Source organism: Episyrphus balteatus, chromosome 3 (genome assembly GCF_945859705.1).
Source record: "Episyrphus balteatus chromosome 3, idEpiBalt1.1, whole genome shotgun sequence".
Lineage (NCBI taxonomy): Eukaryota > Metazoa > Arthropoda > Insecta > Diptera > Syrphidae > Episyrphus > Episyrphus balteatus.
Genome location: NC_079136.1, coordinates 115,515,236 through 115,533,203, shown reverse-complemented (window position 1 = coordinate 115,533,203; position 17,968 = coordinate 115,515,236). Strand labels below are relative to the sequence as shown.

The following is a 17,968-nucleotide window of genomic DNA, read 5'->3' as shown; positions in this document are numbered from 1 at the left end:
TTGGGTTGCTGAACTTGAATCCACAATCAGAAAAATTCTATTAGCCTTCATTCTTGAAATATTACCGTTATAAAATGCAAAAAAGGGTTTTTTTTTATAACGGTTATATTTCAAGACCGGAGGCTAATAGAATTTTTCCGATTGCGGATTTGAGTTCAGCAACTCGAAAACCTTCAGAAAAGTATATTTTGGTTCTTGTGGCAAAAATTCTGTGACCAGTGACTTAAACTTTATATTAAGTTTAGTTTCTCTTTGACTTATTAAATGAAACTTAAGATATCTCGAGCAATAAAAGAGATATCGGGAAAATTTAAAAAGTTTTTGAAAGAAGAATATTTGTTCTTAAAATAACCGTTACAAATTTGTTTACAATGAATTACCCAACATAAAAACAGAACCTCGAAAACAGCAAAAATTACGTTTTTTTGACATTTTCTAACGGTAATATTTCAAAAACGAAGGCCAATCAAATTTTTCTGATTTCAGATTCGGATTCAGCACCCCAAAAACTACTAGAAAAGTATATTTTGGTTCTTGTGGCAAAAAAAAAGTTAAATGTTGTTGACCAGTGTAATTTAAGGACTCCCAAAGTGATTATGTAATTTCATACCGAAAACATTATCAATTTAAAAGTCTTAAAGTGATGAGTTAAATTGTGTCTGCCAAAGTGTTCCGAATATGAAATGTGCTCGTTTAAAGGGATATAAAATTTTGTTAACAATTTTCTTATGACCCCATCTCAAAGTAATATGGGACTTATGTCCTATTGAAAAGAAAGAAACTTCATTTCTGTGATAAAAGTGCCAAATTTTTTTTTTATAACTCATTTGTGGCACAAAAATTCACAATCAATTCTTGTGGCCCAAAAATCACATATCTTCACAAGGTGCCTACTAAAATTTCCCCTTACATTAAATCCTTCCATTGACTAGGTATATAAGTCCTATCCTCTTTAATAGTCCAGTAAATAAAGGAGTTTTACCCTACAAAAGGTCCGGTAGTTCTAATTTTTTGATATGTTGTTAGGTATGGTTAGTAGATAAAAAAACCAAATTTCCACAACCACGCCCCCTCCGCCCCCTTCAGCATCACCGAAAAACCATAGAAATCTGGCACTTTTTTCACTTTTATGCCCATAACTTTCTTCTGGTGCATTTTATTGAAAAAAAGTTGTTGGTAGACTTGTAGAAAACATAATTTCCTACGAAAATGACCTTGGTAGTATGTTTATACACCCAAAAACAACGAAGTTATGAAGCTTTCAAAAACATATAAAATTTTGGATTTTGCAATATTTTCAGTTTCTTGTCACTTAACAGTGCTATAACTCTTTAACAATTGACTTTTACGCAAAAGTCTCTAAAAGCAATCTTACAGGCAATTTAATTACCTAAAATAAAATGTACACCACTTTGATTTTGTGAATCAAATAACCGAGTTAGGGCTAAAATAGTAAAAAAGTATTTTTGATAGTTTTCGACACTTTTTGAATTATTCATTAAATGAAGGATTTGTATCCCACAAAAGGTCGGGTGGTTCTTATTTTATATTTAATCAGGTTTTGATGGTAGATTGAAAAATAGACACGCCCCCTCCGCCCCCTTAACCATACTCCAAAAACCAATTCTGCATTTTTTCAGTTTTATGAAGTTTCATACATGAGTTGATGAGTTGACAAGTACGATTGAAGGAGGTTCAGCCTTATTGCTACATAGAATAAGGTGGTCCTTAGGAACAAAAAATTGGGGACGCCCCCTAGAATGGTTCCAAATCAGGAAAAAAAAAAGCCCTAATTTTTTCAAATTTTTATTCCTAACACTTCCTGACCATATTTCATTAGGAAGTTTATATCAAAAATCCGCCATTTACCCAACACTGGACACAGAATATCGCCCCGGAAGGGTCAGAGATAAAAATTTGAAAAAAATAGTGTATTTTTTTCCTGATTTGGAACCAATCTTGGGGGCGTCGCACTCAATTTTCGAAAAAGAGTAAAATAAGGACCACCTTAATATACAACTATCAATCGATAGTTGATACAAATTAAAATTTAATATCTTACTACTTAATTAAAAAAAGTTTTGAGAGCAGAGAATGGTCCTAGTCGTTATAAAGAAATCTAATTACAAAATTCCAGTTGACCAGTTTTCCTATAATTTTGGTTTAAAAATCCCAAATTTCAGTATTTATCAACAATCGATTGACAGTTGTAAATCACAATACGGGTGATTATAAAATTGATAATAGAACAGTCAAATCCTGTTTGCCTAAGAAGTATAGAGAAGGTTAAAAGGTTGAGAGTAGTCAAAGCAGCTGCAGGCACAGTTTTGGAAGTCATTCGGTCTAAAGTTTACAATACAGATGAGTACCCTCCTCTATTTTTTTAAACTGTAATACTGTTATAGCTGCTGCTCGTCCCCGATCCTTCCTTTCCCCCCTTCTAACAGGAATAAGTGTATATGTATAGGAAGGTCCTAAGCTTCTCATTGAAATGATTACATCCCTTGGCTTTTCATCAAGTCACCACGAGGTGCAGCTACTTGAAGTTTCTACTATCATGCAACCACAACCACCCCTGATTCAACTCAAACGTACGGATGCTTTCTTCCAGTTGCGCCAGAATTAGTATCTAAAGGAGGTACCATAGAGCTTCAAAGATTTTTGAGGAAGACATCGACTTTCTATACCTAAGGCCCAGAACGTGTACCTTCGAAAACCTGGGGGGATCAATTTATCTGATGAATTCTCATTTTTCACATTCAATTCTATGGAGAACGTATTACTCATTCATGCCATAAGGGAATGTGACACCACCTCAAACATTTTTGGTTTCGGAAAAAAACAAATTTTGCAAAATGTTTCAAAAACCCCTCTGCACTTGAAGCTGCAGTGAAGTTAAGGACCTAAATGCCAGAGTTCAGAAAATATCGGAGGCGGAAAAACATATCTTGTTGGCTTTATATGGAGAGGACAGTGGTATATCTCTAAGCTCTCTTCGATATTTCAAATTTATGAGCAGTTCAAGAAAAATCTAATTTGTGCAAACTACCGCCTACAACAGATGCGGCACACTTTCATTTCCTCCGGACTTATCACCAGATCATGGCGTGGATGGGTATTGAGAAAAATCCTCTGGAATGGGGCTGGACGAGAGGATGCCACGTATTGCAACCCATTAAAACTGTGCAAGATTCGCTCCCCAAAAATTGATGAAAGCTTTGTCATGCAAATACCTATGTATGTGTCTAGATGCATGGGAGCTGGCAGATGCATGAAAGAGGGACTTAAATGTTCACATTCTGTAAGTTTTGCTGTGGACAATCCTGTCAAAATCGTCCACATGAATTTTGTATGAAGATGACGACGAAGAAGATCAGATATCATCGATCAATTTGAAGAAAAATTCAACAAAGCCAACTTTTCTCATAATTCACCATCTTCAACTCCACCTATTACTCCTATATTTCCCCACCTGCTACCCCTGCCCCTCATAACCCAATTCTTTTACCTTCGTCCACTCATATCCCACCACTTTATAAGCGCATGAGATATTAAACTAGGTTATTAAGAAATATGACTTTTATTAAATAAAAATACTTACTATTACCTGGTTCTTATCGAAAGATAAAAGTTGTATTCATGAAAATGAATTCCCTTCAAAAGGATTTTTGGCTAAAAATTAAAAATTAGGAAGTTATAGCGCTGTAAACAGGTAAGAAACTGAAAATAAAAAAAATCGGAAATTGTAACTTTTTTGAAAAATTCTTAGTTTGGTGGATATTGGATGTGCAAGTTGTAGAAAATTTTGTGTTCTACAATTTTGCACATTTAAATGACCAGAAGGAAACTATGGACATAAAACTGAAAAAATGCAGAATTGGTTTTTGGAGTATGGTTAAGGGGGCGGAGGGGGCGTGGCTATTTTTAAATCTACCATCAAAACCTGATTAAATATAAAATAAGAACCACCCGACCTTTTGTGGGATACAAATCCTTCATTTAATGAATAATTCAAAAAGTGTCGAAAACTATAAAAAATACTTTTTTACTATTTTAGCCCTAACTCGGTTATTTGATTCACAAAATCAAAGTGGTGTACATTTTATTTTAGGTAATTAAATTGCCTGTAAGATTGCTTTTAGAGACTTTTGCGTAAAAGTCAATTGTTAAAGAGTTATAGAACTGTTAAGTGACAAGAAACTGAAAATATTGCAAAATCCAAAATTTTATATGTTTTTGAAAGCTTCATAACTTCGTTGTTTTTGGGTGTATAAACATACTACCAAGGTCATTTTCGTAGGAAATTATGTTTTCTACAAGTCTACCAACAACTTTTTTTCAATAAAATGCACCAGAAGAAAGTTATGGGCATAAAAGTGAAAAAAGTGCCAGATTTCTATGGTTTTTCGGTGATGCTGAAGGGGGCGGAGGGGGCGTGGTTGTGGAAATTTGGTTTTTTTATCTACTAACCATACCTAACAACATATCAAAAATTTAGAACTACCGGACCTTTTGTAGGGTAACCCCCTTTTTTTTAGCTTCATTTATTGGACTATAATTCTATGTCAAAAATATTAAAACCAATGGAGTCACGTAATTACCGCAAGATACGACTCATTAAACTTTGGAATATATTCTGTGGACCAAAGAAAATAGATTAGCTATAAGAAAAAAAAAAAAAAAACATCACTCAGGGACTCAGGAGGGAACTTTTTAACTTCATCGCGACCATCAACCTTTATATCTTTTAGCCAAAGACAAAGATTTCAAACTATGGAATGAAATTGCTAAAGTTTTACTACTAAGAAAGGTACACTCTCTCCCTTTAACTAATATCCTTGTTATACTCCAAGGAAGATTGCTTAGCACGTGACATTAATGCATCAGTAATTGTTGTTGTTGTACTTGTTAAAGAAAGGTATTCCTAATTTTTTTTGTGGGACAATTAAGTCTTCAATTTAATGAATGGAAAAATCTTTAAACAAAAAGACAAATTTTAAAGGAGTTTATACTGATACAACCATAATGACCTATTAATTAGGTAACTACCTACTATATAAATGGGTTCATGTAGTAAATAACGGATTTTGGTTTTGATTTTTGTTTGTGTTTTTTTTGAAATTGTCAATTTGATAGGCACCTACCAATGAACCGTTTTTTTTTTTTTAATTTCTGCACGGAGAAAAAATGCCACCTAAAAACAAGCGGATTCCACATTAAATTAAGCGGATTTCTGCTTGATTTTTCACCAAGATGACTTCCATCTTAAATTAAGCGGACAAATCTTCTTAATTTCTTGTTTGTACTAATTAAAATTAAATCTACTTTATTTAAGATGGAAATCCTCTTATTTTTACGTGAAGACATTTTAACAAAAAAAAAAAAATAAGTGGAAGCCACTGGATATTGATTCCACAACTCTTAGGTTTGATTAACTGCAGTTGAAAATTGGTATACCTAATTGATAAATATTGAGACGATTTCCAAATTAGTTTTGAATGATTTTATTTTGTTAAGAAAATCTTTTCAAGATGAAAATTTCTATTAAAATGATATTCAACAGAATTTAAGCGAATTCCACTTATTTTAAGCGGAAATCGTATTGTTTTAAGAGAATGGGCTTTAAAATGGGCATCATCTTATTTTTAAAGGCGCCCTTTTTTCTCCGTGTGAATTTTTTCTCCCTGCAACTGGTTCAATTACAAAGAAAAATACTAAAAATCATCATATAATTTACACATAAATAACAAAACAAAAAAAAAAAACCAGAAAAAAAATAAGATTTTGGATTTAAAAAAAAAGTAGGACATTTTTTTAAATCAAATTTTCGAAAAAGGGTAATTGATTTTTTTTTTAATTTTGGTATTGAATATTTACATTGATTTATTTTATAGTTAAGAGAAGTGTGATACCGATTTTTTACTAAAATAAAATGCACGACAGGGGTCGCACGTACTCTTGCTCTTTTGGTAAAAGATACTCTAATGTTTAAGCTTTTTATTGAATGAAATTAGGAAAAATTTGATATTTTTAAGGAATCTCATAAGAAGTGAACAAAATAAATAAAATCTGTTATAATAATTGTCTAAACACGTTTTAAAAGTTTGCCATTTTATTTCCTGTAAAAAAAAAAAAGAATTTTTAAAAAAACAAAATACGAAAATTGTTTGAGCCGTTTTGTGTTTTAAATTTTTATATATAAAAATGTTCTAACATTTTTCAAAAAAAAAAGTTGGCATGCGATTTTGAAGAAAGAATTAATTTACACATAAAAATAAATTTTTCCCCACCCCGTTATTAAAATATAATTGATTTTTCAAAAAAAAAAAATTTTAATATTTTTTAAAAATCCAACAACATGTTTTTTTTTTAATTTTCAAGGATTTTACCTAAAGGCTTTTGCAAAGAAAAATTTCGTTGAAATGATGACCGATACATCGGTCGAAATGCATTCAAATAAATACATTTAGTTGACTTAAATTCAATGGTGTTTTTATTTTTTAATTCATTAAAATTAATTTAACTAAAATCAACGTGTTAATCTTGTACCTATGAGGTATTCAGAAAGCAAAAAAAAAAAAAACGTTATATGGCAGGTACCATTAATAACGGTACAAAAAATATTACGTTATATGGCAGGTACCATTAATAACGGTACAAAACATTTTTTTTTTTTTCAAAAGCTGGCTTATGTGCCCTTAGAGCCGTTTTTGAAAAAAAAAAATAACTTTTCTATTTCCGTTATATCTTATATGACAGTTACCGTTAGTTTTAGTCATACAAAAAAAAATTTCAACTGCTAACTACCAAGTTTGAAGAAAATCACTTAACTGACAGAATTGCCGGACCCGTTTTTTTGGCATTCTCTATCATCCTAATGTCATATAAAGTTAATATCTCAAGTTCGATTTTTTTACATATAAAAAGCCTCAGAGAGAATGGAGCTTGTCCTAGTTAATTATAAGGAAACTTTTGCATATGCGGTGAAACAGTGGCGTATCCAGAAAAAATTTTGGAGGGGGCTGGAAAATTTTTCAAAATTTTTTTAAAAGGTAAATGAGCGAAAAAATTTTCATTTCTTTTTATTAATCTTTGATCGAGAGTTAAACGCTGTGCTGCGGTACTGAAAGTGGTATACCTAGTTGCATTATAGTGCTCTCGACAGATTCGTACTACTGTCTCCTCCTTTCACATTCAGAGTACCTAGTGTTTTTTCAAAGTTCTTGTGTCGCAAACATTTTACACAAACAGCAAGGAGTTGAGTCATCCTTAAAAAAAAACTCTTTATTTCGTTCGAACTTTGTCATGTGCTGAATCCAAAACTGTTTACAGATTAATTTATATCACGTCAAGAGTTTTTGGGCTATACTTATCAATATTTTCGTTATATACGACCATGTTCCGCAATTCGAACGAAAGGGAATTCAAATCACTTTTCAATTTCACGTGAAATGAAATATCAATATTCTTCATTTCGATCGGTTTCGAAAACTTCGAAATTGCTTCTAACTGTCAAAACTGAAGGATCTTCCATTTTTATTTTGTTTCTTAAGTGAAATTACTGCAATTCATTGGAAAAGGCCCCCAAATTCACGAACAGAAACATAGTGAATTGAATTCTAAACTGAATTGAAAATCTAAATGAGTGAAAAAATGCGGAACACCTATTTCACTTTCGGCAAGTGAAATGCAGAACGTGAAAGTCACAAAAACTAATTTTAAATGAAATTCTTTTTGATGCGAAATATATATGCTTTTTCGTAATATGTTGCTCTTTAATCCAAATCGGAAGCGCAATACTGCAATTTTCTTAAAGAAACCTGTTGACCACTTAGATTTTGAGATATCAAAAATTTCTATTTCCAATATCTTTGAGAAAAATATTATTAAAAAAAAGTAAATATTTGATCAAATACGGCGTTTTGAGATTGCATAAGAAGTTTTGCAAAAATTTAACGGTGATGTAATTGGACGTCAAAATACTAAAAAAAATTATCAAAATTATAAAATTCGGAATTGGACTGAAATCCGAAAAAAAAAATTATCACAATCCTCATCGTCAGCTAAGGCTCTTACTCAAACAAACCCAAACAGCCATTTCAGAATTGGACTGAAATCCGAAAAAAAAAAATTATCACAATCCTCATCGTCAGCTAAGGCTCTTACTCAAACAAACCCAAACAGCCATTTCAGAATTGGACTGAAATCCGAAAAAAAAAAATTATCACAATCCTCATCGTCAGCTAAGGCTCTTACTCAAACAAACCCAAACAGCCATTTCAGAATTGGACTGAAATCCGAAAAAAAAAAATTATCACAATCCTCATCGTCAGCTAAGGCTCTTACTCAAACAAACCCAAACAGCCATTTCAGAATTTGGAGGGGGCTCGAGCATCTGTGCTGCCTCTAAATCTCTAAGATTTACGAACAAGTTTTAGTTAATCATGTACATTATGATGAAATCAGCTAAATAAAAACGTGATCTTGAAGACTTGGGGGGGGCTTGAGCCCCCTGAGCCCCCCCCTCAATACGCCACTGCGGTGAAACATAAAAGATGTTAAAAAAGAGCACGTCACAATCACAAATTTGATATTTTTAACATCGAAAAATTAGACTGCTTTAGAAGTGATATTTACATATAATAAACGTATAAATTATACATATTATGTATTATATATGTATTATATGGAAAATCAATAACTTCTTCACACATTAAAAGACAACAGGATATATTGGAAAAAGAATATACGTCTCAGGATAACCTCAATTTGCATTATACTCCTTTAAAAGTATAAGAATTTAAAAGAATTTATTTGGTCACCACAGAACAGCAACTACTGTTTCCTTATAAAAATGTCCTTGCCATTTATCCTGAAGGAAGAGCAGAACTATATAATATAACCCAAAACAAACAATATTATGTTCATGTGTAATTCAAATTCCATGCAGATTGATGTCATTACATAATACATTCACACTTACTAACGTGATGAATATTAAAAGTTAGAGAATGTGTGTGACAAATTCTCTTACTTGCCGGGCTTGAAGGGTATTACATTTTGGTTCGTTCCTGATGTCTGCTTGCTTTGCCTTCTGCCACACATATGTCGTATCAAAAAATACTCTTAGATCTGAATCTTATTTTTGTTTTTTGTTTTTTTTTTCGTTTGTTTCTTGTGCTGCATATATTTCTTCCTTGTTTTTATTTAAAAATAAAAGAAAGAAAAAAAGTACCAAACAGAGTAATGTTTCTTCAAGCCAAACGGTTTAGTACGCGACTTGTCTTTTATTGGTTGTATTCGATTTTGCAACTTTCCTTTCATGTTATCTTTTTTTTTAATTTTTTTTTTTTTTCTTGTTGTTGTCTACTTTCTTTCTACTTCTTTGCGTTAAAAAGCCAGATCCTTTTGGATAAAAGTGTCCTTATTTGTGTGAGTGTGTGTGTGTTTGTGCATTATCCTCTGCTTTTTGAAAGATGCTGTCTGATATTTCTTTCGGCATCAACTTAAAATAGCAAAAAAAAAAAAGCTTCCTCCTGTTAAGTTTAGAACCGAACGAACAACGTTGGCGTTAGTGGGGGTGTTCAAAAAGTGCGATGGGTCTGTGGTGCGGTGTGGGTTGATGTCAGGGTGTGTTGTGCGACAAACGAATTTTAATGTGACGAATACTTTTTTCCTCTGTATCCTCTCTGTGCAACTTCCTATATTGGATTCCCCCTCAACCTGTCTATCCTATACTCCTGCTGCTACTTGTCTTCCTTTGTAAATTGCTCAAGGCGACAAGTTGAATGAGTAACAAAATATATAAGAAAAAAAAAAACATAAAACGTGAAAAAGAATCTTCGATCTTGTCGCGAAAAAGAAATCAAATAAAAAACGTATAAAAATAAAAAAAAAAAACCAGAAAGAAGAAAAGAGAAAAAAAGAGAGAGAGTGTAAGTGTGAGAGACAAGAGAATCTGATATCCTATTTTAAATTATCGTCCTGCCGCCTTTGGGTATTTTAAATTTCTTATGCAAACGAAAGTTAAAAAATAAGAAATAAAAATAAAAAAAAAAACAAAAGCAAGAAGATGTATCAGCGTGATAGTACAACGAGAGAGTCTATTTCATTCAAGGACACAACACTCTCATCTCAAACTCATAGATAAGTTTTATGGCGTTTGGCGGCTGCCTTGACATAAATTACAACAGACACCTTAGGGTGTTTTCTGGAATGGAATGCGTTGGTTAGTAGCTTCGTTTGTTGGTTGTGAGTGACTTTACAGTTTTATGGTTGGGGGGTTTTGGGGTTTGTTTTCCTGGGGGATGAAAGAGCAACTGACTATAATTAGGAGTTCAATGAAGATAATGAAATGATGGATATAAGCTCATTAAATTGAATTGTCTTTTGTTTACTTGGACATCAGAAAAGGACGACAGACAATTATTGAAATGAGAAGGCGGAGAAAGAATGAGGTATAAATATTATGGTGGGTAGGTTATAAAAGTTAACTTTTTGACTCTTTGACTTGGGCGGCGCGATGAAAAACACGATGAAAAATACGACAACCATGAACGAAGTAGAAGGGAAAAGTTTTAATTTATTTTAATTTGAAAAGAGAAACATTAAATTTTTTATTGAAATGCAACTTGGGTGGAAGTTTTTCGATCTTATTTTTATATAATAAACAAAAAGATTCTTTGGTAATTTAAGCTTGGGGTATAAATAGTTTATTGACTTTATTGAGAATTGACATTTTTGACTTTTTGACGTGGTGGGTTTGTGAACTTTTTGTGGGTTTATGAGAGGTCGTACGAAGTGACGAAAATAAGTCGTTTTGGTTAAATTGTGAGAAAAAAAAAATGAAATTTTGAGATAAAAATCAAAATGATTGAAAATGAATCATAAATCTTTTTTAAAGTTTTAGAGTGGTGGAAGAATTAATAAGGAACAATGTATTTACATAGGCACTCAATAACCCTTTTTTTCTAACGTATTTTGACCTCAGGGCATGCATATTTTATAAAAATAAAAAGAATATTTAAAAGCATACAAAATAAAATAAAACTCAATAAAGCATTCACGTCCTAACTGAACCTCATGTCCTATAGAAAGATAGGTTATACCTTTTTGAAAACGGAGTTTAATGCAGGCAAGTAGCTCATCAAACTTTTTTCTCTTAAAGCTATATCTTAAAAGATGACCTCATAAGTCAACAAATAAACCTATTCCTTTTTTAAATAAGAAACAAAAACTCGTTCACATAAACCCTCTAGCGTTAAAATACAAATTAAGAGATTTTTTTTTATTATTTCGAAATATTGTTTGTTTACTTAGGAAATTTACTCGAAAAACCGCTAAATAAAGAAAACCCTAATATTTACGATTTTACAAATGTTTCAAATGAAAATAGATTTATATGTTTTAATATGTTTAATATTTTATTATATTTGAGACTATTTCTTGCATTGAGTGCTATTATGATTTGATTTTATATTAAAGAAGTACCTACTTTAAATAAAAAGTACATACAATTCAACTACTGATAAATCACCATTTTTTAGGAAATGTGTTGAAGAAAAATAAATCAAAAAGACCAAACAAAAATCAGTTTATAAAATTTAAAATAAATTTAAAAAAAGTATACATATAGATAAGAAATTCAATTTTCTACAAAAAGTCCGAAATATAAATTTTGAAATTCGGCTTGCTTTTCAAGTTTTAGGCAAAAACTCGAAAACTAACAAAAAGAGTCGAATTTTGTATTTGGCTATACAAAACAAAAAAACTGAGGATTCGAAAGATTTTGATTTTTTACCTCCGATATATCGTGTCGCGTGTCGGTGTAAAGCAAAATTGTTCAAAGTCACAAAAAGCAAATTTTACAGGGTACGATTTTTAAGTTTCAAATTGGTGTAAAGCAACATTTTTCTGTTCGTTCGCCATTCAAGTTATAGTTTTTATAAAGTTTGTTCTTTTCTCTTGAATAAACCATACAAGTTTACCTCATTAGTAGGTGCATACTATTTTTAAATATTTTTTTAAAAATAAAAACCCAAAATTGGACATAGAACAATTCCCATACAAGTACGCATTTTCCATAAATAAAAAGTGGACTTAGAACCAAATATGATGGGACTTAGAAAAATCAAGAATACTCGGGTCTCATTTTCAGAAGGCTTCTTAACTGTGTTTATTGTTCTATGTCCCATTAAATTATATTATCTGCTGAAAAGAAATTTTTTAGACAAAAACTCTTTTCAAATTCGGAAAGAGCACCCTCAAATTAGTAAAACTGGATTTAGAACAATTTTGCTTTACGCCGACGATATGTAGGTACTATAAAGCAAGTTTAGGATTCGGAAAAATAATCGTATGTATGTAAGTACCTCGAGCTACAGCCTAAACTAGTAGAGGGATTTTTTTCAAACTTGGTAGTAGACAGTTTTCGGTGTTTCCCTAGAAGACAAAGTGAAATTTTATTTTAGGACCAAAACTAACCGAACCTTACATATAACGGAAATAAAAGAGTTAACTTTTCAAACGATTTTGATTAAAATTGTTGTGTGTAGTGTTACAGACAAAAACATATTTTTTGTATCGTTTTTAACGGTAGGTATTTGCCATTTGCCGTTTTTTTTTAATTTATGTAATAAATAAATGTTTTTCAAAAATTTATAAAATTAAAAAAAAATTCATAAAATACATTTTTGGGTTTTTTAAAAATATTTCAAATTTTTTGTTGGAAAATCAATTTTTTGAAAACGGATTGATGAATTTTTTCAAAATTTCGTTTTATGTGGTGAATAATTTTTTCTTAAAAACGGCATATCAACTTTATTTTTGAAAAATGTTAGAATGTTTGTATATGTACATAACGATTAACGATTTTCGAAATTTTTTTCTTAAAATTCTTTTTTAAACAAGAAATCAGATGGCATAACTGGTTTGGCGTAAAAGATCTTTTAGAAATGTTTTTAATTAATATTATAAAAATATAGATTTTATTTTTTTACACTACCTACTTATACTTAAAAAGCTTTAAGCTTTGTAATTACCTTTAGCATAAGAGCAAGTAAGTGCAACCCCAGTCGTGAAATTTTTATTTTTTTTTTCTTTGAGTAAGAAATCTTTTTTGTCAAAAAATTCCTTTAAAAATCAATTTTTCTAAAAATGTTTTGACTCATTGGAATGGACTTAAACATTTCAAGTAATCCAGAAATATTATTCTAGTGTTTCTTGCTTATTTATTTATTTATCCAGGCATAGCCGTAGCTAGGATTTCATTTCGGGGGGGGGTTAGCTCAGACCAAACAAATTTTTTTTTTAGAAATCACAATACTTTGTATCAACTATATGTAACTGCAGTCGATTCTAAATCCCGCTAAATCAAATAGTCATTTGAACTGTGTAGAAGCTAAAAATTTGCCAATATCCTTTTTAAGTATATCTTAGGAGAGGAATTCGTAGTTAAAAGTTTAAAAAAGCCCTGCTTACCGTAAACGAATTTAAAAATGGCCGAATATTCAGCGGCATCTCTAGTTTTATAGGTACAAAGAGTGATAAGTTGGTTGATATAAATTGCGAGCGTTAGCGAGCAAGAAAATTTTTTTTAAGAAACAAATTTTAACCATTCTAAGGCTTTATAAAAAAAATTATTTCGTACAATTTAATATATAAAACATTGAAAACATTGCACTGAAATTTTGTAGCAGAAAATTGACAGGTACATTCTATCTTTTGAGTTCTAAATGAAATTAGCAATACTTAAAAACCAAAATTTTAAATAATCCAAGTTGTTTCACATGAGCTAATTACACTGGTCAACAAGGTTTTTGTTACAGAAACCAGGGTATACTTTTCTATAGGCTGAGCTCTATCACATCGCGTTTTTGAGATATTCCCGTTAGAAAATCGAAAATCCCGCTTTTTACCAGTTTTCGAGGTTATTTCCTAGCGTTGGTAGGTACTACAGTCTCTGAATAAATCGATACATTTATTTTCGCTTACATACTGGATTTAAGGTTAACATAGAACAAAAGTGGGTAATAAGCAACTGAAGATATCTCGGACAGTAGAAAAGTTGTCTGAAAGATTTAAATAGATTTAAGGGTAATATTTCAAAAACGAGATGTGATCGAATAAGTCCGTCTTTGGATTCGAGTTCGGCCACCGAAACCCTTTGAAAAAGCATAGTTTAGTCCCGGCACCAAAAACCCTGCATAAGTAGATACTTGTGGTATTTAAAGGGTTCTTAAAAGAGCATTTTAAGGTGTTAACATAGTGCTTAAGGAAATGGTCAAAGAGATAAAAACTCTTTGTAATGGACCAAACAATTTTTGTTTTCCTTTATACAAACTTCATCGACAGCTTCTGCAACGATGCAAAATTGGTAGTGATTTTAAGGGAGATTCTCGTATAGGTAATCAAATCACTAAAATACAAAAACAAATTATTTAGTGCTGCATATATTAGACTTGTATATGTTTATAATATAGGTATCTTTTGATTTTCTGAAAAAAAATTTCGGGGGGGGTTAAACACCTAACCCCCCCCCCCCCCCTAAATACGGCTATATATCCAGGTGCCAGTTTTTGTGTTCAGATTGGTTATTTATTATTCAAGATATAGCCCGAATGCTAAAAATTCTTGGAAAAACAACGACAAAAAAACTTTGAAAAATCATCGGTATCTCGAAAACGAATCAATAAACATTTATTTAGTTTTTATTTTCAAGTTTTCTGAGTTGAAGTCTATACGAGAAGTACCTTTAACAGCTATTGTCTTCAAGTCCCAACCATTCTAATTACAGTCTCCAAATTTTGTTTTTATATTTTTTTTCTTAATTCGCACCCTTATTATTCGAATGTGGATATTTACTTGAATTTGAAATTTGACTGTGATAGTGTAAGCAACTGTTATATTCAGAGGAAAAAATAAAATGTCACAAAATGTTCACAACCAACTGGTTGCAAAATACTATTAATTTTAATCAAACACAATTCATAACACTCTGTCCTTCTAATTCCATTTCAAATAAATTGCAATGCAATTTAATAACTGATATCAAAATAAAACCCTATACAATCATCTCTAAATCCTAACCTCTCTATCTGTCTCAACACTATATCAATTTTAAAACCCTTTTAACACCAATATATCCCACTTCTGAACAAAAAAAAAAAATATAAAAAACTTTACATATTTTCTATCATTTCCTAACTCACACTATTCAATTTACATGAAAATTTATAATACAATTGACATTGCATTGACAATATCTAGAGTCGAACTAGATTCATAGGCACTACCAGACATTTGACAGTCGTCTACCTGTTACACACATTGCATTCAGATTGAGCATTCAACCAATACGCTTATATCCACTTTCCACTATCACAACACACAACAAAGTCAATGAAACGTAAAATGTTGATCCACACGAATGCCAGCCACATCCATCCACATACATTGCACAAAAGGATAACACACATGATTGTCTCCACTATATCCTAGATACGGGACAATGGAACATGCAAATGGCATCAATCAATGATGGCGGTGTGGTGGCAATGGCGAATGCGTGGTAGCATCTAGGGACAAAATATATGCCTGCATTCACCACGTGTGTGAAACATTGATTTTGTGCCCTCCAACAAAATTAAAAAAAAAAACATTCAAGAAAGAGAGAGAAATAGTTAGTCATCTCTCTCTGCAACATCCTTTTTTAATGTGGTAATATCTCTGGTGGATATGGAGAGTAGACACACAATTATTTGGTTGTTAATTAGCATTTTACATAATTTCCAGACCAATAATCAAATTTTAATTATTCACGCAATGTGGCTTTCCCGCACAAAAGTGTGTATATGTATTTTTTTTTTTTATATTTTTGTTGCAACCACACTGGCGGGCACCATAAATTGATTGCATTTATTTTAATTGGGATATTTTTTGTCTCTTTCTTTTTTCCTATTTTGCAGTGTCGTATCCACCGACAACAGTGTCCTCTGGTATTCAAACAACAGAGGCACGATGGGATCATTATGGACAAAATCAGGATCCATCTCGGTCTAATTATCTAGGCACTGGCATGGATAAAAGTAAGTTTTTTTAAATTTTTTTTTTTAGGTTAGGTATCTGTAGACCCCCACCCTTCTCTATCTCTCTCTCATCATTATTTTTTGTTGTTTTTTTTTTCAAAAAAAAAATTTTTTTTTCAAAATCCATTTCACCATCCAAAGACACTAGATACCAATCCAACCTAAACGACATTGGTTTATCTGAGCAAAAATCCTCCCCAGATAAGACTGGCACTGGCACTGGCTTTGGATGGCCCGCCCAAGGCGATGACGAACTGGGTACTGGAATAGCATCATCAATTCGAAGGCTTAATTTTTATTATGGACTGCTTTTTGGTGTTATTGCTGCGCTTAATTTGATTAAATCGCTCTAAAGGCAAACATTTCTCTCTATACGCCCCCAACGCGCCCCCTTAATTTGCCTCGCCTGCCAAATAAAATGCATAAAAAAAAAACAGAGAAAAATGGAAGATTCTTTAACATATCCGAGAAATTTAAATTAAAACAAAAAACAATTATATATATCTACAAAAATAAAAAATCAATTTATATAAATAAATTAAAAAAAAAAAAAAAAAACATTGTATAGTTATTTGAAAATAAAGTTTTAAATAAATAAAAAAAATTTCAATTATGTATTAAAAATTTAAAAAAAGATAAAAAAAAACACAAAAAGAAATCATGCAGGGTTCAAAAAACAAAGAAAGAAAACAAAAAACAAAAGAAAATTTAAATTAATTTAAAAGAAACAACAAAAAAAAAAAAAACAGAAATAATGTAAAATATATAAATTAAAACAAATAAAAAAATTAAATATTTTTAAGCTGAAAAATAAAAAAACAAAAATTTTTAAAGCAAAGTGGAAAACTACATCATAAAAAGGGTCGTATATTTATTTAAACCCATCAGTGATTTGACAAAAACAAAGAAAAAAAAATAAATGAAAAAAAAGCTTGTTGATTTTTATTAAGTTTAATATTTAAAAATAAATAAAATAATAAAAAAAATTAAATATATATATACAAAAAATAGTATAAATTAATTTGCGTTTATATTAATTTTTTTTTTTTTTTTTAAGGAAAAGAAAAAAATGTTTCAAAAATAACGAAGGAATAAGGAAAAAATACATTAACAAAACGACACACACACAATGTAAACACTAAATTTAGCCTTATATAAATAATAGAATATAAATTAAATAAAAATTAACAAAAAATATATATAAACATTATGTGGTTTTGTTTTAATTAAACGAAGAGACGTTCCGGTATTTGAGTATGATCTATAAATAGTTACTAATGATAAATGTTGACTTCTTTTAAACAAAGTCCCTTTAAAGTCTTTAAAAACTTAGAGAAAGCTTCACAGTTTTAATGATTTTCATAAATAAATTGTTTGAAGCTATTCTGAAGTTATTTTTCTTCTATAAGCTCACATAAAAAAGTTTTATTGAAGCTGACTTAAACTTCTTGTCAACAACTTTAAAGAAGCTTAAACGAATTCCTTGAGGAAATTGCTAAAAAAAAGGTTTTTTAAATGCTTTTCTTCCAGAAACATAAAAGTTTGAGTATACAGAGCTACAGAAGCTCCATTTAAACTTCGGTAAAGCTTCTTCGGTTATGTTTTTCAAGAACCTGTAACAAATCAATTTTTGTTTAGGAAGGTCCCTATAAAATCTTAAAGAAGCTAAAAAAAAAGGTTAATCATTCATATATAAACTGCTCGAAGCTATTCCGAAGTCTGTTTTTTCTTCTTCACTTAAAAAAGTTTTATCGAATCTCACTAATACTTCTTGTAACTTGAAAGAAGGTTTAACGAAATCTTTAAGGTGATTGCATCTGTGATAAGCAGTTTCATTTCTTGAGTAGAGAATATAATCGATGGAAAGCAAAGTAAGCCCTCTC

At 30.8% G+C, this 17,968-nt stretch overlaps 1 protein-coding gene across 2 annotated transcripts in view; it reads left to right on the top strand.

Moving 5' to 3' along the window:
* The window catches only part of LOC129913577 (lachesin), a 102,050-nt gene extending 85,404 nt beyond the window's left edge, over nt 1–16,646 (top strand). The window contains exons 8-9 of one of the 2 annotated variants that reach the window (XM_055992325.1): nt 15,966–16,085; nt 16,227–16,646. In XM_055992325.1, the coding sequence (XP_055848300.1) occupies nt 15,966–16,085; nt 16,227–16,438 (332 nt within the window). In that variant the 3' untranslated portion in view covers nt 16,439–16,646. The remainder of the gene's footprint in view (nt 1–15,965; nt 16,086–16,226) is intronic. The other variant, XM_055992326.1, reaches the window with a different exon arrangement.
* The last annotated feature ends 1,322 nt before the right edge of the window (nt 16,647–17,968 follow it).